Here is a 24,721-nt window from a genome sequence, read left to right as displayed (position 1 = left end):
TCTCAGCTCTTCAAGGGCTTTCTTGGCGGCCGCATCACTTTCCCTGGCCTGTTCTTTAGCTCGGGCAAGTTCTGCCCTAAGACTCTCCACGGCGGCCGCACCATCTGCGTCAAGCACACACATCGTAAGACACAGGCATAAAACTGTTCTTACCCGATGTCGCCCGAGGAATTACATACCTTGAGCTTCATCCAGCCGCTTATTGACAAGCGTGATGTCGGCATCTGCCACGTCCAGTTGCCGCTTTAGTTCGGCAAAATCGTCAGTTCGGCTCGATTCCGGACACCCTGCCGCCTACATTCAAAGGCGACATCTTAGACCTGGGATTATGATCCTCTGCGTGCCGTCATTTCTTGACGACACGCAGAGTCTCAGGGGCTACTATCTACACAGGGCACGTCTTATTCACGCACAACTGACAAACGTATACATTATCTAATGTACCTCGAAACCCGTCAGTAAGATTTTGACGGCCTCATGCAATCCGCTCTCTGCGGATGAAATCCTTCCAATCACCGTGCCCATCAGTGCACGGTGCTCCTCTGAGATACAAGCTCGCCCCAGCAGAATCTTCAGCTCCTCCGACCGAGCACCAGATGGTGTCGGGCTCGTCCCATGACCTCTTTCGAAGGCCGGACGCGGAGAACCTCGGGGGGCCACATAGCCATCTTCCGCCCCTGCCGGATTCGGAGAAACTCTCCATGACGACACCTCAGGGTCGCCCGCCTCGCTAGGCGGCACGGCAGGGGAAGGCGTCCCGCTCTCCATCATCTCCGGAAGAAGATCCCCCGAAGACGAGCTCTGCTGAGAAGGGCTGAGGGCCGAACTACAAGGTAAAAGTTTGGTTAATCTTCTCAGACATAAATCAAGGATTTCCCTCATCCCTCAAAAGGAAAATCTTTCTCTACTTACGGCTCGCTGGAGGTCTGATCCCCTTGAGGGCGTAGTCCGGCCGAGGAACTCTCCGGTGTCGGACCCTCTAACGAGGATTTTCTCCCCCGCTTCGCGGCCATGGTTTCCGGGTCGTCAGAGGCGGCTCTCTTCTTCCCCTTAGGAGAGGAATCGTCGGTTCCTCCCTTCGGAACAGCCTCCTTCGAGGAGGCCATAGCTTCCTTGTCCTCCCCCTCCAAAGGCATTATCTCCAACATCCTGACTAGCACGGGATCCGGCCTGGTTTCAGGAAGGGGAGCCGGACACCTGATCAGCTTTGCCTTCGCTATCCACTCCTGTTTAAAAGGACGGCTCTTTTAGGGGCAAGTTTATGACAACTATACGGATAGAAGGTCCGGGCACAAGGTTGCTTACTTGAGTATCCAGGCGATTGCGGCTTAGGCCTGCGTCCTTGGTCGAATCCGGACACATCTCCTGTGATCCGAAGAACAGTTTATACATCTCTGCGGGCGTTGCGCCCATGAAGTTTTGGAGAGCTCGCGGTCCCTCTGGATTAAATTCCCACAGGCGAAGGGGGCGACGTTTGCCGGGCAATATTCAGCGAATCAGCATGACCTGCGTCACCTTGACCAGGCTGAGGTCTCCTTCCAAGAGATCTTTCATGCGGCCTTGTAGCAAGGGCACGTCTTTGGGTAAACCCCAATCCAACCCTCTGTTGACCCATGACGCCATACGTGGTGGGGGACCCGAGCGAAAGGCAGGAGGCGCCACCCATTTGGTGCTCCGGGGAGCGGTGATATAAAACCACTCTCGTTGCCACAAGCCTAGCTCCTCTTGAAAAGAGCCCTCGGGCCACAGAGCATCAGCATTTTTGCTTATAACGGCGCCTCTGCACTCTGCGTGCCGTCCCTCGATCATCTTCGGTTCCACTTTGAAGGTCTTGAGCCATAGTCCGAAGTGGGGGTTAACATGGAGGAACGCTTCGCACACAACGATAAACGAGGAGATATGGAGGATGGACTCCGGAGCTAAGTCATGGAATTCCAACCCATAGTAACACAGCAGTCCCCTCACAAAGGGATCCATTGGGAAGCCTAACCCCCGAAGGAAGTGAGACATGAACACCACGCTCTCACCGGGCTGGGGACTGGGGATGACCTGCCCTTGAGCAGGCAACCTATGCCAAATTTCTCCGGTCAGGAACATAGCTTCTCTCAACTTTAGCATGTCCTCCTCCGTGACGGAGGAGGGCATCCATCGGCCTTGAATGTCGGAACCGGACATTGTCGAAGGTCCGAGGCGCCCAGAATCTGGAGCCTAGGGTGCTGGAACTCGAGGTAATGGGCGAACTTGTTGGAGAAAAGATAAGGCCCTGGTCTCTTTATAAGAGGCCGAATACCAGGAGCCCTCCCCGTAACCGTTAGGGACTCGCCTTTAATCGAGAAAACATGCTAACGGGCTTGATTGGGTTACCCACGTCCATATTGATGAGAATCCCATAATAGGGGGGTACACAATCTCTGCTTTGACAAGACGTGCCAAGGAAACCGCCTCGCAAAACACGCTGAGGTGAAAAAGTAAAAACTATTCGAGTACAGGATTTGGTTGTGGCGTGATGGCGCACTGCAGAATACGTCAGCAGATTTGATTTGTGTTAATATTATTCTCTCTATGGCAATATGTGGAAGCTTATTTTACAGAGCCGGACACTACTCTTGGTGTTTACAATCTTCTATGAAGGACTTGGAGGAGGAACCCGCCTTGCAATGCCGAAGACAATTTGCGCGCCGGACTCGTCGTCATTGAAGCCTGGTTCAGGGGCTACTGAGGGAGTCCTGGATTAGGGGGTGTTCAGGTAGCCGGACTATACCTTCAGCCGGACTCCTGGACTATGAAGATACAAGATTGAAGACTTCGTCCCGTGTCCGGATGGGATTTTCCTTGGCGTGGAAGGCAAGCTTGGCGATGCGGATATTCAAGATCTCCTACCATTGTAACCGACTCTATGTAACCCTAACCCTATCCGGTGTCTATATAAACCGGAGGGTTTTAGTCCGTAGGACAACATCATCAACTCCATAGACAACAATCATACCATAGGCTAGCTTCTAGGGTTTAGCCTCCTTGATCTCGTGGTAGATCCACTCTTGTACTACCCATATCGTCAATATTAATCAAGCAGGACGTAGGGTTTTACCTCCATCAAGAGGGCCCGAACCTGGGTAAAACATCGTGTTCCCCGCCTCCTGTTACCATCCGGCCTAGACGCACAGTTCGGGACCCCCTACCCGAGATCCGCCGGTTTTGACACCGACAGAGACCTTCATAGCTGCCACCACTCGGATTGCCGACGGCGTCGACCTGGATGAGTTCGTCGAGCCTGCTAGCCCTCCTCCCGCGGAGTGAACAAACTCTTATGTCTTACCTTAAATTTGCCTCGGAATGCCGAGTGGTTTTTGTAACCATTAAACTTTTTCAGGCTGCATGCCCGAGTACCTCGATCTGTGATCCAGAACCTTTAGAATTTTATCCGAACTTGATTTACCGTTGAATATCTTTATGAATCTCCTGCTGAGTGAAACCATTTTTTATTCGAGACAACTTTCTGGATTCACAGCACAGCTCCGAAGGAGAGGGAAGCAGACGACCCATGTCTTGTTTTTGTGGCGAAGCCCTCCAGGGGAAGGCGGCGGTCGACCCACACCCTGTTATTGCAGAGTGGGACGGAGCGCACATTGTATTTGTGACGAAGCTCTCTAGGAGAAGGTGGCGGTCGACCCACATCCTGTTACTGCAGAGTGGGACGGAGCGCACATTGTATTTGTGGCTAAGCTCTCCAGGAGAAGGCAGCAGTCGACCTGCTCCTCGTCGTTCTTGAGGATTAAGATGTGCTTCGAACTTAGGCGAGTGCTGGACTGCAGCTAAGCCCCCGAGTGGGAGGATTGCTCTCCACTTGGGAGGATTTTTCAAACTTAGGCGAGTGCCTGACTGCAGCTAAGTCTCTAAGTGGGAGAACTTAGGCGAGTACTGGACTGCAACTAAGCCCCCGAGTGGGAGGATTGCTCTTTACTCGGTAGGATTTTTCAAACTTAGGCGAGTGCCTGACTGCAGCTAAGTCTCTAAGTGGGAGAACTTAGGCAAGTACTGGACTGCAGCTAAGCCCCCGAGTGGGAGGATTGCTCTTCACTCGGTAGGATTTTTCAAACTTAGGCGAGTGCCTGACTGCAGCTAAGTCTCTAAGTGGGAGAACTTAGGCAAGTACTGGACTGCACCTAAGCCCCCGAGTGGGAGGATTGCTCTTTACTCGGTAGGATTTTTCCAAACTTAGGCGAGTGCCTGACTGCAGCTAAGTCTCTAAGTGGGAGAACTTAGGCGAGTACTGGACTGCAGCTAAGCCCCCGAGTGGGAGGATTGCTCTTCACTCGGTAGGATTTTTCCAAACTTAGGCGAGTGCCTGACTGCAGCTAAGTCTCTAAGTGGGAGAACTTAGGCGAGTACTGGACTGCAGCTAAGCTCCCGAGTGGGAGGATTGCTCTTCACTCGGTAGGATTTTTCAAACTTAGGCGAGTGCCTGACTGTAGCTAAGTCTCTACGTGGGAGAACTTAGGCGAGTACTGGACTGCAGCTAAGCCCCCGAGTGGGAGGATTGCTCTTCACTCGGTAGGATTTTTCAAACTTAGGCGAGTGCCTGACTGCAGCTAAGTCTCTACGTGGGAGAACTTAGGCGAGTACTGGACTGCAGCTAAGCCCCCGAGTGGGAGGATTGTTCTTCACTCGGTAGGATTTTTCAAACTTAGGCGAGTGCCTGACTGCAGCTAAGTCTCTACGTGGGAGAACTTAGGCGAGTACTGGACTGCAGCTAAGCCCCCGAGTGGGAGGATTGCCCTTCACTCGGTAGGATTTTTCAAACTTAGGCGAAACAGATTCGCAGCTAAGCCCCCGAGTGGGAGGCTGGCTCGCCACTCGGTAGGAAACTGTTTTTACAAACTTAGGCGAAGCGGATTCGTAGCTAAGCCACCCACTGGGGGATTTCTTACGCAAAAAACAACAATAATCACTGGGAAAATTATAACGCTCTTGTCTTTGATAAGTAAACTACAGGAGTTTTTCTTATTACATCTCATCCAAGTGAGAATTCAAGTATAAAAGGGGCGGAGTAGCTCCGCATTCCAGGCTCGTGGCTCATCAATCTGGCGATCGACATTGTAGAGGTGGTATGCTCCATTGTGGAGGACTCTGGTGACTATGAAGGGGCCTTCCCAAGTAGGAGCAAGCTTGTGTGGTTTCTGCTGATCCACTCGGAGGACTAAGTCTCCTTCTTGGAAGGCTCGGCTCTTCACGTTTCTGGCATGGAATCGACGCAAGTCTTGCTGATAGATGGTCGATCGGATCAGGGCCATTTCTCTTTCTTCTTCTAGGAGGTCGACTGCGTCCTGCCGGGCTTGTTCTGCTTCATCTTCTAGTAGAGCTCGACTCTGGGAGCGTTGTGAAGCAGGTCACTCAGTAAGACTGCCTCGGCTCCGTAGACCAGAAAGAATGGGGTTCTTCCAGTCGATCGATTCGGGGTTGTCCTCAATCTCCAAAGGACTGATGGGAGCTCGTCGACCCATGCACCTGCTGCGTGCTTGAGATCACGCATCAATTGGGGTTTCAGTCCTTTGAGAATTAGGCCATTTGCCCTTTCTGCTTGCCCATTCGACTGGGGGTGAGCGACCGAAGCATAGTCAACCCGAGTGCCCTGAGAGGCGCAAAAGGCCCTGAATTTGTCAGAATCGAAGTTTGACCCATTGTCCGTGATGATACTGTGCGGAACTCCATATCTGAATATCAACTCTCTGATGAAACTGATAGCGGTGCAAGCATCGAGATTCTTGATAGGCTTGGCTTCAATCCATTTGGTGAACTTGTCGACTGCTACCAGCACATGAGTGAAGCCGCTCCTGCCTGTTCTCAGTGGTCCAACCATGTCCAGCCCCCAAACAGCGAAGGGCCAGACGAGTGGGATGGTTTTCAGGGCTGACGCGGGCTTGTGCGGCATATTGGAGTAATATTGACACCCTTCACATTTGTCGACTATCTCTTTTGCCATCTCATTGGCCCTTGTCCAGTAGAACCCCGCTTGGTATGCTTTAGCCACAATGGTCCGAGAGGACGCATGATGACCATAGGTCCCCGAGTGCATATCGTTAAGGATCATCTGACCTTCTTCTAGTGTGATACACTTCTGGCCGACCCCGGTCGCGCTTTCTCTATATAACTGTCCCTTTATGACTGTAAAGGCCTTGGATCGACGGACGATCTGTCGAGCCTCTTCTTCGTCTTCTGGGAGTTCTTTCCTTAGGATGTACGCGATGTACGGTTCTATCCAGACGGGAGTGATAACCAACACTTCCATGATCAGGTCGACCACAGCTGGAACTTCAACTTCAGTCGGATCCGTGGCGCTTTTTGGCTGCGGGGCCTCTTCCGTGAAGGGATCCTCCTGGACTGATGGCGTGTGGATGTGTTCCAAAAACACATTGCTGGGAATGGCTTCTCTTTTGGAACCTATTTTTGCCAAATCATCAGCTGCTTGATTTTTCAGTCGGGGTATGTGATGAAGCTCTAACCCCTCGAATTTCTTTTCCAGCTTTCTCACTGCATTGCAATAACCAGTCATAGCTGGACTTCTGACATCCCATTCCTTCATCACCTGATTAACCACCAAATCTGAGTCGCCATAGACCATGAGGCGACGGACGCCGTGTGAGATGGCCATGCGCAACCCATACAAAAGTGCTTCATATTCTGCCTCGTTATTGGAGGAATCAAAGTGGATTTGAAGAACATATCTGAGTTTATCTCCTCTGGGGGAGACCAACACCACTCCGGCACCGGAACCACTCAGCATCTTGGAGCCGTCGAAAAACATAGTCCAATGCTCCGAGTGAATCTGAGTCGGTAGCTGCTGTTTAATCCACTCGGCGACGAAGTCTGCGATTGCTTGGGACTTGATAGCTTTCTTTGCCTCAAACTTGATATCTAGGGGAAGGAGTTCAATCGCCCATTTTTCCACTCGACCAGTTGCATCCCTGTTATGCAGGATCTCTGATAATGGAGCGTCGCTGACGACTGTAATGGAATGATCAGAGAAGTAGTGAGCAACTTTCTTGGTGGTCATATAAATCCCATATACAAGCTTCTGATAGTGAGGATATCTTTGCTTCGATGGGGTTAGGACTTTAGAAATATAATATCCTGGGCGCTGAACTTTGAAGGTTTTCGCTTCTTCTTCCCGCTCGACCGTAAGTACCGTATTGACGACTTGTCCTGTGGCTGCAATGTAAAGCAGCAAAGGCTCTTTGCTGATTGGGGCAGCAAGCACCGGCTGGGTGGAGAGCAGAGCTTTGAGCTCTGCAAACGTTGTATCAGCTTCAGGAGTCCACTCGAACTTGTCGGACTTCTTCATCAATCGGTAAAGAGGTAATGCCTTTTCACCGAGACGAGATATGAATCGACTTAGGGCGGCCAAGCAACCAGTAAGCTTTTGGACGTCGTGCACTCGCACCAGGCTTTTCATTCGGAGTATGGTGCCAACTTTTTCTGGATTGGCGTCGATTCCCCGTTCGGAAACGAGAAAACCGAGTAACTTTCCGCCAGGGACTCCGAATGTACACTTTGATGGATTAAGCTTGATATCATACCTCCTGAGGTTGGCAAAGGTTTCAGCAAGGTCAGTCAGCATGTCGGAACCTTTCCGTGACTTGACCACAATATCATCCATGTATGCTTCCACGTTCCGACTGATTTGAGTGAGCAAACACTTCTGAATCATCCTCATGAATGCGGCTCCGGCATTCTTGAGGCCGAATGGCATGGTAACATAACAGAAGCACCCGAATGGAGTGATGAAAGCTGTCTTGATCTCGTCAGGTCCATACAGACGGATCTGATGGTACCCGGAATAGGCGTCTAAGAAAGACAGTCGCTCACATCCCGCAGTCGAGTCGACTATCTGGTCGATGCGGGGGAGAGGAAAATGATCTTTTGGGCAGGCCCGATTGATGTGTTTAAAGTCAATGCACATGCGAAGTGACTTGTCCTTCTTGGGGACCATGACAACGTTGGCGAGCCACTCGGAGTGGTAGATTTCTCGGATGAACTCCGCTGCTAAGAGCCGAGCCACCTCCTCACCAATAGCCTTTCTCTTTTGGACGGCGGACCGTCGGAGATGTTCCTTGACAGGTTTTACTTTTGAGTCGACTCTCAGGCGATGCTCAGCCAGCTCCCTGGGAACACCTGGCATGTCAGAAGGCTTCCATGCGAAAATGTCCCAGTTCTCACGGAGGAACTGGATGAGCGCTCCTTCCTATTAGGAGTCGAGTGTTGTCGAGATATGAGTCGGGGCGGCGCTGGGGTCGGTCGGGTGGATGTGAGCTGTCTTCGTGTCGCCAGTCGACTGGAAAGCCGACTCTGTAGCGGGCTTCTTGGCTCGCAACAGATCACTTGGGTCTGCAGTCTTGTGGTATTCCTGCAACTCCACCACTGCCATCTGTGCGTCGGCAATCTTCGAACCCTTCTGAAAACATTCTTCCGCTTTCTTCCGATTGCCCATAATGGTGACCGCACCTTTGGGGCCAGGCATCTTCAATTTGAGATACACGTAACATGGTCGAGCCATGAAGCGTGCATAAGCCGGCCTGCCCAGAATAGCGTGATAGGCACTCTGGAAGTCCACAACTTCAAATGTCAACTTTTCTTTGCGGTAATTCTTGGAATCACCAAAAACCACATCAAGAGCAATCTGGCCGAGTGATTCAGCCTTCTTCCCAGGAATGACTCCATGGAAACTCATGTTGCTGGCACTGAGTCTGTACATCGGAATGCCCATCCCTTTCAACGTCTCAGCGTATAATATGTTCAAACCACTGCCACCATCCATCAGGACTTTGGTCGGTCGAGTGCCTTCAACAACTGGGTCGACCACCAAAGCTTGCCTCCCAGGGTGGCGATGTGCGTTGGGTGGTCGGACTGGTCGAATGTTATGGCAGTCTGAGACCATTTCAGGTAACTAGGTGTCACCGGAGCGACCATATTCACCTCTCGGTTAATAACTTTCAGTCAAATTTTGCTCTCAACATCAGCAAAAATCATCAGGGTGGAATTGACTTGAGGGTATCCGTCATCACTGTCCTCTTTGTCCTCGACCTTGTCTGACTCCTTTTCCTTACCCTTGGGCTGCTTGCCCTGGAACTGCTGGATCAAGAGTCGACACTGCCGAGTGGTATGTTTCGGGTAAATGAAATTACCCTCTTCATCTTTCTTTGTGTGGACGAGACATGGTAAGTCCAACACATTGTTTCCCTCCTGGTCTTTAACCTTTTTGGGGTTCCAAGGCCCTTTAGGTTTCCCTTTAGACTTTCCTTGGGCCAAAGCTAAGGCTTCCCCGGGAGCCGCTGGCTCGGCTTTCCGCTTCTGTTTCCGATTGGAATTGCCACCGGTTTCTTGGGCGACTGACTTGAGCTTGCCACTCCTGAGTCGATCCTCATCCTCACCATTAGCGTACTTGGTGGCAATCTCCATCATCCGATTCAGGGACATATCTCCGGTTCGACCGAATTTCAAATTCAGTTCTCTGTACTTGACGCCTTCCTTGAAGGCACAAACTGCTTGGTGGTCGGGCACATTCTCCACCGAGTGATGTAACGTGATCCATCTCTGGATGTAATCCCTCAAAGTCTCATTCAGCTTTTGCACACAAGACCGCAGTTCCGTTAGTCCTGCCGGTCGCTTGCATGTGCCTTCAAATGTGGTGATGAACACTTGGGAGAGATCTTCCCAAGTGTAAATGCTGCTAGGTGCTAACTGGTTTAGCCATGCTCTGGCCGAGCCCTCCAACATGAGAGGCAGGTGTTTCATGGCCACTTCATCATTGCCATCGCCAATCTGGACGGCCACTCGGTAGTCCTCAAGCCAAGTATCGGGTTTGGACTCGCCAGTGAACTTACTGACTCCAGTCGCCAACCTGAAATTGGGAGGAATCACAGCGGCCCTGATGGCTCTACTAAAGCACTCTGGCCCCGAAACATGTACTCTGTTGCTGGCAGGCGCATCTCTGTCGTGGCCTTCTCGGTGAGCCCTGTTCCTGTCGACCAGACCTTGGACGAGGATGGATCTCGCGTCAAAGCCTGGCCCTCTGGGGTCGACTGGAATCCTTCGCCCACCACTATGAGGGCGCCTATCATCCTGTTGGCGAGGCACATACGACCCGCTCCTCAGGGGAGGCGTGGGCACTCGATGTCGACCATCACGATCGACTCGGTGATCATACTGCTCATGGTTCCCATACTGGTCACGCTGGTCTCCACGTCCCTCATGCCTCGGGGGCGATCTCGGGCTATGAGCCGATTGGACTGTGTCCGCGGCGACGGATCTGCTGTGAATTCTGTTCCGCGACTGAGAAACAGCGGAATTCTGATCCCCTGCTGCCCGGAGTAACGCTCTGATCTGCAACAAGCCTCTGCCAGCCTCCGACTGGGAAGGCTGAATCGACTCCGCTATACGGGTCGTTGCTGCTAAATTCCGAATCGGAGTCCGATATACCTGCGGGGGCGGGAAGAGCTGACGTTGACTGGATTCGGGAACCCGTTGTCGCGCACGCTCGTCGAGTGCTCGCTGGAGATTCTCCAGTCGAGTGCGCTCGGCCAAGTTTGCCAGGCACGCGTCCTCCAAGGCGCGAGCCTCAGGGGTTTCTCCAATGATAGGAGTGTGCAGTGCATCCACATTCCGGCGGCGAAGCTCTTCTCTGTGCAGGGACGTGAGAGGCTCGGGAAGATACTCCTCATGGGGACGCGACGGGTCGCCTCCTCCCGTGCCTCCATCGGTGCGGGTAAAGCCGGGGGGACTGGGCAGTCCATCGACCATCAGAACCTCTGCCGCTGGATCGCTGCTGTCGCACTCGGATGCAGTCTCTTCGGAGCCAGTCGACAGGTCGAACAGGCCGTAGAGGGATTTGTCGGGCTCGATCGCCGCGACTTGAGGGGTGGCCGACTAACGGGCCACCGCATGTCTCACCCACAGTTGAAGTCTCGACCGACCGGAGCGCTTGCGCCGGCGGGAAATGGGGAGGGAGGACAACACAGGAGCCGACCGGTAGGGGGTCGACGGTTGTCACAGGAGAACGCCGCGGACGCACGCGCTAAAGTGCGTTGCCCCGCGGACAGGGAGCGCGTCCACGTCGAGCGGAGCCTCCTGAAGCCAGGCGGAGTCGTCGGCGATGAACATGAGCACGCCGAGACGGATCTCGCGGCCCTCCACCAAAACTCCATTGAAAACCATGACGAATCGGGTCGGAAAAGATCGCAACTCCTCCAACAAAACGCTAAAACACCTGCCCCACGGTGGGCGCCAACTGTCGTGGTTCTAAGTCTGACAGTAGTGTAGGGGGGTAAGTATGGAAAGGCAAGGTCTTAGCTATGGAGAAGTTGTAGGACGCAAGGTTTACGAGTTCAAGCCCTTCTCGAATGAAGTAATAGCCCTACGTCTCGGAGCCCGGAGGCGGTCGACTGGATTATGTGGGTATGAGTTACAGAGGTGCGAACCCTTGTCTCGGAGGAGGGGGTGGCTTATATAGAGTGCGCCAGGACCCCGGCCAGCCCACGTTACGAAGGGTTCAATGTACATTAAGGCAGGGCGTTACTGGTAACGCTAGTAATAAAGTGTTGTGATGACCATAAAAGCTACTTAATGACCGACCGTTAGAGTGCGGAGTGACTTTAAGCCTCCTGGCTGTCAAGTGATTGCTTCTTGGTCGAGTGATTGCTTCTTGGTCGGGTGTCTTCGAGTCTGTCGAGTGGAACGCCTCAAAGTCGATTGAAAGGTGATTTCTTCTAGAGATGTCCTTGGGTAGGGTAGTTAGGACAGGTCCATGACCCTACCCTATGTACATAGCTTCATCATGAGGGACTAATGTGTTTGTGAGAATTGCAGGATAACACAGGTAGAAGTCCCTCATTGATTCGGTTTTCCTACCAGAGATGACCCCTAAAAATGTATGAAGACATTGGAGTCAAAGGTGGTATGTGAAGACATTCACATTGAAGACTATGACAAGAGAAGACATCGCGTGAAGACTATGAAGCGCGAAGACTTAGTTGTTTCGTTGTTTCGTTTTCTTCTTTGTTGAGTCATAGGAACCACCGTACTGTTAAGTGGGGTCCAAGTGAACCAGTTAGAATGACTGAAGTGATGCTTAACCAAAATCCTATGTCTTCGAGCGAAGACAATGAGAGCAAATCTTATCCAGAGATGGATAAGTCAGCTTTGCTTGTAGCCCAAGTAAAGTTGTCGTGTGTGTTTGAAATCTGACCGTTGGAACACGTGTCAGTTCCTTAGTGACCCAGGGTCATTTCGGACAAATCAGGTCGGGTTGCCTAGTGGCTATAAATAGCCCACCCCCTATAACCATAAATGGTTGGCTGCTCAGAGTTAGTGCACGGCTTTTGTCGTTTGAGAACAACCCACCTCGAAGCCTTTGAGAGAGAATTCCTTGCGAGGATAAAGCCCTAAACACCCAGAGCCAAAGAGTGTTAGGCATCACTGAAGTCTTCTTGTCTGTGTGATCTGAAGACTTATTACACTTGAGGACTGTGAATCCTCCAGCCGGTTAGACGTCGCGTTCTGAGCATCCAAGAGTCATTGTGGATCGCCAGTGAACGAAGTCTGTGAAGGTTTGGAAGTCTACCTTGATGACTTACCAGAGTGATTGGGCGAGGACTGGGTGTCCTTAGCTCAAGGGGAATAAGGTGAATACACGGTCTTCTGAGTTGAATCTCAGCCTCCCTAACCAGACGTACAGTTGTCACATCAACTGGAACTGGTCCAACAAATCATTGTCTGCAACGAGCCACTGGTTCTATTCTTCCCATCTCTTTATTTGCAGATTGGTCCTTGTGAAGTCATTGTCTGTTTGCATTATCTATTTGTCTTCACTGTGTGACTGCTTGTTCTGTTTGGCTTCATACTATCTTCCATCCTGATATATACTGCCTAGCTGCTACTAGTCTTTGTGCTTTCATCTCATTGAATACTTGACTATGACTTGCTTAGTGTACACTACTAGGGAAAACCTTATACACAGAATGTTACCAGTAGCGCTTGTTAAAATGAGGCGCTACTGCTACTTAGCAGTAGCGCGTCTGCTAGAACGGCGCTACTGTTACCCGCTTAGCAGTAGCGCGGCAGGAACAGAACGCGCTACTACTATAATTGCCACACCGTTCCCGACGTGCTAGGTATAGTAGTAGCGCCCTTCTACGAACAGCGCTACTACTACGGATTTTAGCAGCAGCACGTTTTGCCTCCCCACGCTACTGTTAAAGCTATTTTCACCTAACCCCCCGCGCGGCCTGATTCCCTCTCCTCTGCTTCCTCCCCCAATTCTCCTCTACTATTCCTCGTCGCCTCCGCCTCGCCGCCGTCCCCCCCGACCCCGCCTCGCCGCCGTCTCCCCCGACCCCGCCTCGCCGCCATCTCCCCCGACCCCGCCTCGCCGCGCCTCGGTGCCGCCGTCTCCCCCAACCCCATCGCTCTCCCCGCCCTCTGTAAGCACTCTCCCCTTCCAATCCCTCTTCTCTGCTTAGTATGAACCCTAGCTATTTAGTGCTAGTTAGTATGAACCCTAGGCTATTTTTAGTGCTAGTTAGTTAATTACTTATATGGTAATTAGGGCAGTAGTTCCTAGGTACTAATTAGTTACTAAGAACTAGGTACTAATTAGGTATTAGTTTATTTTTATTTATAGTAAGTTTATTTTTAGTAAGAACTAATTGAAATAATAGAACTCGTTAGTAAGAACTTGTTGCTATTTTTTAGTTAAAGCATTTTTTCTCGCATCGACGTGGACGATGCCTATCCCGCATCCTCGTCATCGAGTCGGCGGAGGACGACACCTGCTTGACCAGATGGGCCATGTCCGGGACTGGGCTCCGTCGGGGTGGTACTGGGAGGCGCTACCTACCGGGGGGCGCAGGTTGGTGAGGAGTCAGCCTGTCGTTGACCCGAACCTTCTTTGGTGGCGGTCGCGTGGGCCAGTGACGGTCCAGAGGCTCGAGGACTCCGCGGAGGTGGTGCGTCACCGTGTCAGTGAGGAGGACGCGCACGTCCGTCGCTACTTGTTTGCGTTGGAGCACAGGTTCTCCAATACCTGGCAGGTTCTCCAGGGATCTCACTGGAGCTATGATCCCGTGATGGTTCCTTCTCTGTGGGTGTCCACCGCCCGCGCCGATACCCGTCGTGTGCTAGGGTTTTAGTTCTATTAGTGATGTTATATGTATGACACTATTTGGGATGTATTAGTGATAATATTCGACGATGTACGGACGCATGAGATGATTTACTTTTGCTCATTGAATGCATGCTAATTTGAGTCCTATAAGATATTTTGAAATGTATATCTTGTGTTGCTCAATATCCAAGTGGCCAGTCATGTTTGCAGGTTACACCTCCGAGTGGCCTATGTTTTGCCGGAGTGTTGATTCATTTCCGTTCCGGCAAATTTTAGGCGCTCGATATGTCCTATTTTTGCAAAGGTCATGCCGAATTTTTCCGTGATTTTTGGCATGACTTGTGCCAGAATATGTAGGAAATATCGAGTGCCCCGGATTTGTGTGTTGAGTATCCTGGTAGTTGTCTTCGATCGATTTTCAATTAATGTTTTAACTATGAACATAAGAAATGTCTGATGACGAAAAGGATTTCGGTATTTGCAAATACTGCGAAGACGAGCGCGACCTGTGCGACGGAATCTTCCTAGATGATGATAGGCGCTTCAGCATCAAGCTGGACGAGAACTTCGAAGTGGATACAGTAAGTCACAACGACAAGTATTTTTTCGTAATTAAGCATGACATCTGCTTCATTTGCTTCAAGTTATATATTTTTTACTATTGTACTAGCGTATCCCCTGCCATGCAAGAGTTTTTGTATTGGATAAGATAGGTTTCAGTCATACTATGGAGGTAAAGAAAGTTTACTTGAAGACCGAGCATGACTATATTTTCCACGCAAAATTATAAAATTCAGACGACTACACCTTTTTTGGATGCAAAACATGGCGAGCACTATGCAAGACTTATGCATTTGAGCCTGATATGGTTATCACCTTTGATATTCGCCCGGAAGATGATATTGAAGGTAATACCGACATCTGGATCGATGTGCAGACGCCTCCAGTTATACCATTATGTAAGTTTCTCAACCATATTTATGTCTTTGATATTGTTTATTCAAAAATAGTTGACAACTAATTTGTATTGTTAGCTTATTTCGGTGCAAGCAAACATGTCCAGGGCTTGGTAGACAGGACCTACTACTGTCCCGAGGCTGAACTCAACTGCGAGGAGCTAAGTCATTATGTTTCATGGCTTGAGGATCTTGATACTGTCAAGACAAATTTTCTTCCTGCATTTAGAAATGTTAGTACTGAAAACGTGCGACCAATAGTGTTCGTAATGAACTACGGTCACATCTATTTAGGAAGGATGGTAAGATTTTTACTATTTATCCTCAGTGCATCTTTTCCATACATTATTTTTGAAGCTAAACTTCATTGCTAAGTATGTTACCATACGATGTTCTTCAACAGGGACTCCCGATGAATGTTGTGCCTTATGGGATCGAGATTAAAGGTACCATGAGTATTATTAGCTTACGGCCAAGATATCCTACAGATTACTTTAGTGCATTCAAGATTAGCGATGGATGCTTAATAGTGCAAGACTGGACCAAATGTGTGATGGAGAAACGCAAAGAAGTACTAGGGGGCAGCAAACAGATGCGCTACCCACGATTAGGAGACAGGTTCATCTGCATGCTCCAACTTGATCAAGGAGGAGAGCTACACATGTTTTATGTTATTTTACCTAAGAGTGAGCAGCAGGAGTGATTATGTAGCTAGAAATGAGTTTGAGGATGATGATGTGCTACACTATTACTATGATGATAAAATAGCTAGTGTTGGTGGTAATGACTATGATGATTATTATTAGCTTGTGCTAGCGGATTAGACTCAAGTGGAGGCAACATGTGGTGCACATTGAAAGTACTACTAGTCCAAACTAGATCAAGTTTGAATTAGTAGTATACTTTTGACATGCACCACATATTGCCTCCACTTGAACCTAATCCACCTTCATTTGACACACTGTTATGGACATAATGATGTAAACCTCATAACTGGTATTGTACCAATATTTATCCTATGGCGCATAAATACACTAAAAATAAAAAAAATAAAAAAAGAATACTAGTAGCGATGGCGAGAAAACACGCTGTCAGTAGTTACATTAGCAGTAGCGCGGGAGTGAACAAACGCTGCAGCTATTTGCCCTAGCAGTAGCGCGTGCGGGCACGCGTTACTGCTAAGCAATAGCTGTAGCGCCTTATTAGTAGCGCGCCTACCCGCACTACTAGTGAGCAAAAAACCCGCATTGTTGCTAGCCTTTTCCCTAGTAGTGGTAGTCTACCTTCCGCTGCATGGTAATAGGTTTGTTTCTATCATTTGTCTTCGAAACTTCCATGTTTTGAAGACTTTCATAAAAATCGCCTATTTACCCCCCCCTCTAGTCGATCACTAGCACTTTCAAGTATACCGACTCCTTCCTACATCTACTACTATTACTCCACACATCGACCACTATCCAGTATGCATCTAGTGTATTAAGTTCATGGAGAAACGGAGTAATGCAATAAGAATGATGACATGATGTAGACAAGATCCGTTTATCTATATGGCCGTAGATATATATCTCATCTTTTTATCCTTAGTAGCAACGATACATACATATCGGTTCCCTTTCTGTCACTGGGATCAAGCACCGTAAGATCGAACCCACTATCGGGCGCCTCTTCCCATTGCAAGATAAATAGATCGAGTTGGCCAGACAAAACCCAATATCGGAGAAGAAATACGAGGCTATAAGAGATCATGCATAAAAGAGATGAAAGAAACTCAAATACTTTCATGGATATAAAAACATAGATCTGATCATAAGCTCGAAGTTCATCGATCCCAACAAACACACCGCAAAAAGAGTTACATCATATGGATCTCCAAGAGACCATTGTACTGAGGATCAAGAGAGAGAGATGAAGCCATCTAGCTACTAACTACGGACCCAAAGGTCTACAAAGAACTACTCACGCATCATCGGAGAGGCACCAATGGAAGTGGTGAACCCCTCCGCGATGGTGTTTAGATTGGATCTGGTGTTTCTGGACTCTGCGGCGGCTGGATGAATATTTCGTCAACTCCCCTAGGGTTTTGGGAATATTTGGGTATTTATAGAACAAAGAGGTGGTCCGGGGGGCACCCGAGGTGGGCACAACCCACCGGGGCGCGCCAGGACCTCATGGCGCGTCCAGTTGGGTTGTGCCCCCCCTCGGGGCACCCCCCAGGTGCAACTAGGGCCCATCTGCTTCCTTTTGGCCCATAAAAAATATCATAAAATTTCGTGCCATTTGGACTCTGTTTGATATTGATTTCCTGCGATGTAAAAAACATGGAAAAAACAGGAACTAGCACTGGGCACTATGTCAATAGGTTAGTACCAAAAAATGATATAAAATGACTATAAAATGGTTATAAAACATTCAAGATTGATAATAAAACAGGATGAAACAATCAAAAATTATATATACGTTGGAGACGTATCATACATCTAAGCATGCATAGAAAGTAAATTAACTACAACTATTTTTTTGGTTTTCTAAGATTTCTCAAACACACAAGAAGAAAGCAAGAAAATAGAATTACGGAAAAACTAACGCCCACACGTGTGGGCGTTTGCATATCGCCCACACGCCTTCATCACCACTCATTTTGCCACGTATGAACAGATGACATCAGCAGAAATCTTTTTGGTTTTCGGCTTAAAAATGTTTTATCTCCTGATTAAAAAGCGAATTGAAAATCTGTTTTCACCATTAAATCCGTCTCAACATGGCCGCCACCACGCCCGTGCTTTGGCCGTAGTTTTGGCCGTCGATCAGAGGTTTGGCCGTCGCCATCTTTGCCGGCCACATAGGGGACAGGACCGCAGGCGACGCACCACGGCGGCCTCGGCAGCTTCCGACGACAGCTCTAGAGCGGCCAGTAGCCGACCGGCAACCACCCCTACCGCGTCGAGGTGATCATCGCAGCCTCTTCGCCACCACGACCGCAAGGTGTTCGACATTTTGCCCACAAAGATATGGACTGTGGAGACGATTTTTTCTTCCATCACTTCCTTTGTTCATCGGACGATTCGTCGTTGGATGATGAAGATCTTGTGGTGGTTGCACTGGTTGTTCACGACCACATTCAACGGCAGCTTCCTCGGTACAGGGGGTCAGTCCTTGGCCCTGCTCCCAACCTGAACCGCAACAGGGAGAGAGGCCATGCCCTGCTCTATGCTGATTACTTTGCCAACACCCCGCTCTTCAAGCCGGATAAATTCCGTCGCCGTTTTCGAATGGCAAGGCATGTGTTCAATCGTATCCGAGAGGGAGTGGTTGCTCATGACCCATACTTCGAGTGCAAGACGGATGCCCTTGGCAAGCTTGGATTCTCCTCTTACCAGAAATGCACCGCGGCCATCAGCATGCTTGCATATGGAATTCCAGGCGATCTGGTGGATGAATATGTGCGTATGAGTGAGACAACATGTCTGATGTCAATGTTCAAGTTTTGCCAGGATGTGATCGAGGTGTTTGGCCCAGAGTACTTGAGGCAGCCAACTGCCGCTGATACAGAGAGATTGTTGGCGACCAACGTAGCTAGAGGCTTTTCAGGCATGCTTGGCAGCATAGATTGTATGCACTGGGAGTGGAAGAACTGTCCATTTGTTTGGCAGGGCCAGTACAAGGGGCATGTCAACGGGTGCATTTTCATATTAGAAGCGGTGGCATCGCATGATCTTTGGATATGACATTCTTTCTTCTGCATGGCAGGTTCTCACAATGATATCAACGTGCTGCAGCGTTCTCCATTCTTCGCGAGGCTTGCAGAAGGCCACTCCCCACCTGTCAATTTTGAGATCAACGGCCACCAGTACAACAAGGGATACTATCTAGCAGATGGTATATATCCTCAGTGGTCAACTTTTGTGAAGACAATCTCGAAACCCCAAGGTGAGAAGAAAAAGAGATTTGCCCAAATGCAAGAGAGTGTTAGAAAGGATGTGGAACATGCTTTTGGTGTGCTTCAATCCCGGTGGGGTATCGTTCGAAACCCTACACTGTCATGGGATGAAAGGAAGCTTTGGGAGGTGATGACTGCTTGTGTGATCATGCACAATATGATCGTCGAGGACGAGCGTGATGAGAGTATCTTTGACCAATGATTTGATTATCAAGGTGAAAATATTGAGCCCCTGCACCAAGACCCGGCCACATTTGAACAGTTTGCTCAATTCCACCGTGAGATGCGTGATTGACACACTCATTTGAATCTTCAAAATGACTTGGTTGAGCACGTGTGGGATCACATTGGCAACCAATAGATGTATTGGTCCATTTTATGTTCAGTCAAGACAATTTCGATTTGGTTGTAAAACTATTTTATTAAAGACAATTTCAATTGGGTTGTAAAACTATTTTAATTTTCAGACAAAAATTTGGGTTGGAAAACTAGTTTTGATGAAAATATGGGCATTTTTGGCCCTGATGGACAGGATGGGGCAAACGGATGTGGCCGCGTGCTGGGAGCACGGCCACCGCATCCCAGGACACGCCCGGACACGACCCATTGCCCTACCCAAACGGACAGAAACCGGACAAAACGAACGTCCGTTTGGGGTCGCGCGGTGGAGTTGGCCTAAAAGCTGGCCCAACGGGGCGACCCAAACGGACGTCCGTGTCCTCCTGCTGTCCGTTTGTCCTCCGCCCCGACCCAATTGAACGTAAAAATGGGCCACGAATGGGTCCGCGGCGGACAAAACGAGCGCTCTCATCGTCCGCTCTTGTCCGCTGCTGCCCTCTCGTGTCCGCCCCTAGACCCACGTATCAGTGACACAACACGTGCCGCTCGACGGGGCGAGATCCCCACCTAATCCAGCGCCGCCCACACGTGCCGTCCCACCCCTCGCCGGCGTCGAGGCCATCTACCTCCACAACCGCTGCAACGAGGAGCGAGCCCACCGGCGCAGGCCGCCACCTACCGCGGCGGAGCAGCTGGCGCTGGCGCTCATGGGGGGTGCTGGAGGCCATGGCGGAGCGAGCCCCCGACTTGAGCACCGGCAAGATCCTGCGGTGGCGCGAGGACGGCGCGACGGGGGCGGAGGGCGCGATGGGGTGCCCGCCGGCGAGGAGGAGCGGAGGGGCGACGCGAGAGGTGCCCGCCGCCGATCCAGAGGAAGAAGCGCTCGACGGGGGACCTCCAGAGCCCCGGCCTGCGCGGAGTGGGCTCTCGACTTCAGTGCCGGCAAGATCCTACGGCGGCGCGAAGGGGAGTAGGGAGCGAAGCGGCTGGAAGCAGCGGCGGCGCGATGGGGGGCGGAGGGAGTGAAGCGGCTGGAAGCAGTGGGGCAGCACGACGAGGAGCAGAGGGGCGGCACGGGGAGGTGCCCGCCGGCGAGAAGGAGGGGAGGGGCGACGCGACTGGGAGCAAAGGTGCCTGCCGGCGAGGAGGAGTAGAGGAGCGACTAGGAAAAGAGATGCATGTCCGCTTTTTGCGTCTGTGCGTTGGGAACAGTCGTCGTCCGTGTGCGTATGCCTCATGTTCGCTAGGCGGACGGTCGACCTAAATGGATAAAAAGCGGACAAAATCCATATCCATTTGAGTCGCCCACGCCAAATAGGAAATACATGTTTTTTTTTTTGACGGGTAATAGGAAATACATGTGAAAGCTATCGGCGGCTGGAGCTGTGAACGGGCTCGAAGCTGCTCCCAAGGCCCAAAACAGTATACAGAAGCCCCGGCTACTCCCTCCAGTATCCCTCAAAAAAACAAAAAAAGGCTACTCCCTCCAGTACACCCCGAGAAAACACACCTCCTCCCGCCCACGCCCCCGCTCCACGCCACGTCACCGATCCGCGCCACCCATCTTCCCCACTTCTAGCCATCCGTCTCACATCCGACGGCCCACACCCCGCATCACGCGGATCGCGCCCATCTCCTCGCCGGAAACCTCGCAGCTATAAATAAATCCCCCACGCCCCATCTCATCTCACCACACCGCCGCAACAAGCACCACCAGCAACCCACACAGAGCAGCCAAGCGAAGCTCGCCGGAGAGGGAAGCGAAGATGTCCGGCCGCGGCAAGGGAGGGAAGGGGCTCGGCAAGGGCGGCGCCAAGCGCCACCGGAAGGTGCTCCGCGACAACATCCAGGGCATCACCAAGCCGGCCATCCGCCGTCTGGCGCGCAGGGGTGGCGTGAAGCGCATCTCGGGGCTCATCTACGAGGAGACCCGCGGCGTGCTCAAGATCTTCCTCGAGAACGTCATCCGCGATGCCGTCACCTACACCGAGCACGCCCGCCGCAAGACTGTCACCGCCATGGACGTCGTCTACGCCCTCAAGCGACAGGGACGCACCCTCTACGGATTCGGCGGCTAGGCCCCGACGGTCCAGTCGAATCCACCTCGCGCCGCCAGTTTCGTAGCTAGCCATCGGTTGTTCAGTGTTCGGTGTAATGGAATGGCCGCATCTCGCTGCTGTCTGTTGTTTCGATGTAGAATGGAAATCTCTGCATTTTACCCCTGAATTCGTCTGCAATCTCTTGCTCTGTTGTTAAATCTTACTAGTGCGCTTTGTTTAATCTTGTCCGTGCGTTCCCAATTTTCTGTCGCTGTACTTTTCTGTCCCCAAATCGATCGTGTTGGCTTCAGTGTGCAGTAGAGTTGAACCCTCCCTGCATTCCGGCCTGTCAACTGTCAAGTGTCAAATGCCCGGCATGAGCTGGTTCGATACTCAGATGAAAATCCCCAAACAGCGTGTGCTTTCTCCAATTCCATGGCTGTCAATACATTATTAACCTGTCACATGTGCTCTGCCAGTTGAACCAAGTTTCAAATAAGAGATGTGCTGCCCATTGAGACCCGGGTGTCTGACCTGAACACTTCAAATGTCACGGGGAGCAACCGGGTTTTTTTGTTGCTTGTTTTCGAAAATAGAAGTTGACCATCTGATGCATCTTTTAACTGAGGTAGCTGATTTCTGTGGCCGAACATAGATTTTTAGCAGTCACGTCCTTTTCTAAGTACGATAAGAAGCAATTGATTTGTTTGGCTGAAAACATGCATGAGCTGAATGCAGTTGGAAGTTGGAAGACATGAACTGGAGTGGAGGTCAAGATGCAATCATTAGCGACTCACCGTGTCCGGGTTTGGTTTACAGCTTACCCATGTACTCCTAGTCATTTGTCCAAGTTTTTTTTTGTTATTGCCTGAATGCTGAGATTTCGGGCTTCCTGAAATGATAGAACGAGTACGATGATACTCCCTCTATCTCATAATATAAGAACGTTTTTGATACTAGTGTAGTGTCAAAAATCTATATTCATGAGTTGCCTGTTTTCAAAAACTTAAAAGAAAAACTTCTTCCCACTTGCTCTACAAGTGTCGCTAAACCTTGAGGCTTTGGGTTTGGTTAGGGGGTGGCTCCAACTTGAGCATCTCGACGCCACCACTTGGGAACCAGATCCTCTAACATTAAGAAGAAAAGTTAAAAAAATTACAATACCCTAACTTTCTTTTTTTATCCGTATGATTATGGCTAAAATGGCTTAAATTAATTTACAAATTGGTGACCTATTGTGTACATTTATAGTAATTACATACAAACAAATTGATGGTGACATAAAATTAATTTTAAATTATTTATATTTACAGTAAATACCAACAATAAACAACCTACTAACAGTCCCTAACTTTTCTTCTTCATTTTACGCTAGACAAACACTGTAGTACCATGACTTTTCTTCACAATGTTAAAGGATCCGGTTCCCACCACTTGGGCATTAAAGAGGTCCACAAAAGATTGGTGAATCAATATATCTGAGAGGAACGTACCGACTAGGAATACGATGGTTTTCATCACCATGCTCATGAGTTTGGACCATTTGGAATGAAATGAACGCAAGAGTCTTCCTTCACAAATCAGCCCCTCCATCAATTCTCATGAAAGTCATCAAAAAAGTGGCAAGGCTTGGTCAAAGCAGAACGCATGGTCGAAGTAGTGGCCACAACAGTTGGTTGGCGCGGCAGAAATCTGCCCTCCTGTTTCAGTTTGTTTGGAGAAACAGAAGAACGATTGCTCGTCAGTAGGGCCGGAATTCGAGCCGAGTCGAGCCAGGCTGGCTCACTAGAGCTCGTTTCGTTAACGAGCTAGCTTTACTTGACTCATTATTATAACAAGCTCAAATCCAAGATTGGCTTGACTCGTATAACTCGCGAGCTGACTCGTTTAGCTTGTTAAGCTCGTTAAAGATATGAACATAAAACCCTCAAATATTATAAAAATGATTATGTATATATTAAATATATATACACCCCATGTCCCACAATATATTATATATATATATATATATATATATATATATATCACTAAACAATACTAATTTCCTTGTAACGCATGAGTCTCCTAGGAGGCTGGCCCTTCAACGGCTAGGCCTTGTGTTGTGCGCCTGGGACATGGGGTGCTGAGTGGCTGGTCTTTTTTTGTATTGGGAGTGGCTGATCTTTTGTACCGAGCCTCACAAGTTACATAAGTACTTGTGAGACTGGCTCGTTTAACTTGGTCTATAAACGATCTTAAACTAAAGCTCCTCTCGACTCGTTATTCTTCGAGTTCGAGTTGATTCGAGCCGAGTCACGAGCTACTCATTTAGCTTGCGAGCTTTTTTTCCAGCCCTACTCGCCAGGATCCCATGACAGGTGTAAATTCCACACTCCATGAGTCCGAGTGATTGTTGCGCAAATCTAACCTCGAGCCCCACCCATTGAGCAATTTCCATGGGTATATGCAACCAATTAATGCCTATTTGTGGCGAATCAACCTGTGGTTGAGTTGGTTAGGTGGACAGTGGTATCCCCAACCCATCAGGATTCAAATCCTGGTGCTCGCATTATTCCTGCATTTATTTCAGGATTTCCGGTGATGCGCTTTCAGTGGGAGGAGACGTTCCCGTCGACGACGAGGCGCCTACGGTGACTTCGTAAATCTCAAGATGATATGCCGGCTCAGTCTCTCGGAGGTGCTCATAGGGATAGGGTGTGCATGTGTGCGTTTATAGGGATGAGTATATGCGCGTGTATATGAGCGCTTGTGTTTGTACTGATGCTCAAAAAAATGCCTATTTGTATCCCATAAGGCTGCACATCACCAGCTGAGGGAACTGAGCTCCAGAATCCTCAGGTACAGTTATGTTGGTCATGGATTCGGAACCCCTAAAAATTATGCATCACCCCAGTACAATGACTTGATTTACTACTGTGATTCGGTCTCTTGTTGTAGTACATAACCCCGTTGCATCGCAATAGAGTACATCCAAAGTACTCCCTCCATATCAAAATATAAGACGCTTATCTTATATTTTGATACGGAGGGAGTAGAAGAGAAGTTGTATGTAGCAGGAAGGAATAGGTGCATCGATTACTGGAATGGCATTGCATTTCTGCAAGATAGTTAAGCACAAGGATGGAACAAACAGCCGAGCTACTTATGTAATCTCAAAGTTGAATATCCCAATACAACACTTCAGGGGAAAGGTACATATGTATGTGCATACGGTGAGGAATACAACAATGTTGTAAGGGCTTTTAGTGTCGGTTCTGCGACCGGCACTAAAGGATGGGACTAAAGGTCAGTTCCG

General features: G+C 49.8%; 2 protein-coding genes across 2 annotated transcripts; both read left to right on the top strand.

The window, feature by feature from the left end:
- Positions 1-18,119: 18,119 nt before the first annotated feature.
- Positions 18,120-19,250, top strand: LOC147963745 (uncharacterized). The gene is made up of 2 exons (XM_087529680.1): positions 18,120-18,720; positions 18,859-19,250. The coding sequence occupies exons 1-2, from the start codon at positions 18,120-18,122 to the stop codon at positions 19,248-19,250; spliced, it is 993 nt and encodes a 330-aa protein (XP_087385806.1).
- Positions 19,251-21,069: 1,819 nt separating this feature from the next.
- Positions 21,070-21,667, top strand: LOC147963744 (histone H4). Its single transcript, XM_087531165.1, has one exon. The coding sequence runs from the start codon at positions 21,154-21,156 to the stop codon at positions 21,463-21,465; it is 312 nt and encodes a 103-aa protein (XP_087387291.1). The 5' UTR covers positions 21,070-21,153; the 3' UTR covers positions 21,466-21,667.
- The last annotated feature ends 3,054 nt before the right edge of the window (positions 21,668-24,721 follow it).

The sequence above is a fragment of the Triticum urartu genome, chromosome 6A (genome assembly GCF_056163025.1).
Source record: "Triticum urartu cultivar PI428250 chromosome 6A, HENAU_Tu73, whole genome shotgun sequence".
Lineage (NCBI taxonomy): Eukaryota > Viridiplantae > Streptophyta > Magnoliopsida > Poales > Poaceae > Triticum > Triticum urartu.
Note: the sequence above shows the minus strand (reverse complement) of the source record. Positions and strands in the feature narration are given on the sequence as shown.

Bases quoted from the DNA above. Each gene is read 5' to 3' on its own strand.
- LOC147963745 (XM_087529680.1), top strand. From the start codon at position 18,120: ATGGACTGTGGAGACGATTTTTTCTTCCATCACTTCCTTTGTTCATCG. The intron at 18,721-18,858 runs GTATGCACTGGG...TCTGCATGGCAG, and splicing joins CATGCTTGGCAGCATAGATT to GTTCTCACAATGATATCAAC.
- LOC147963744 (XM_087531165.1), top strand. From the start codon at position 21,154: ATGTCCGGCCGCGGCAAGGGAGGGAAGGGGCTCGGCAAGGGCGGCGCC.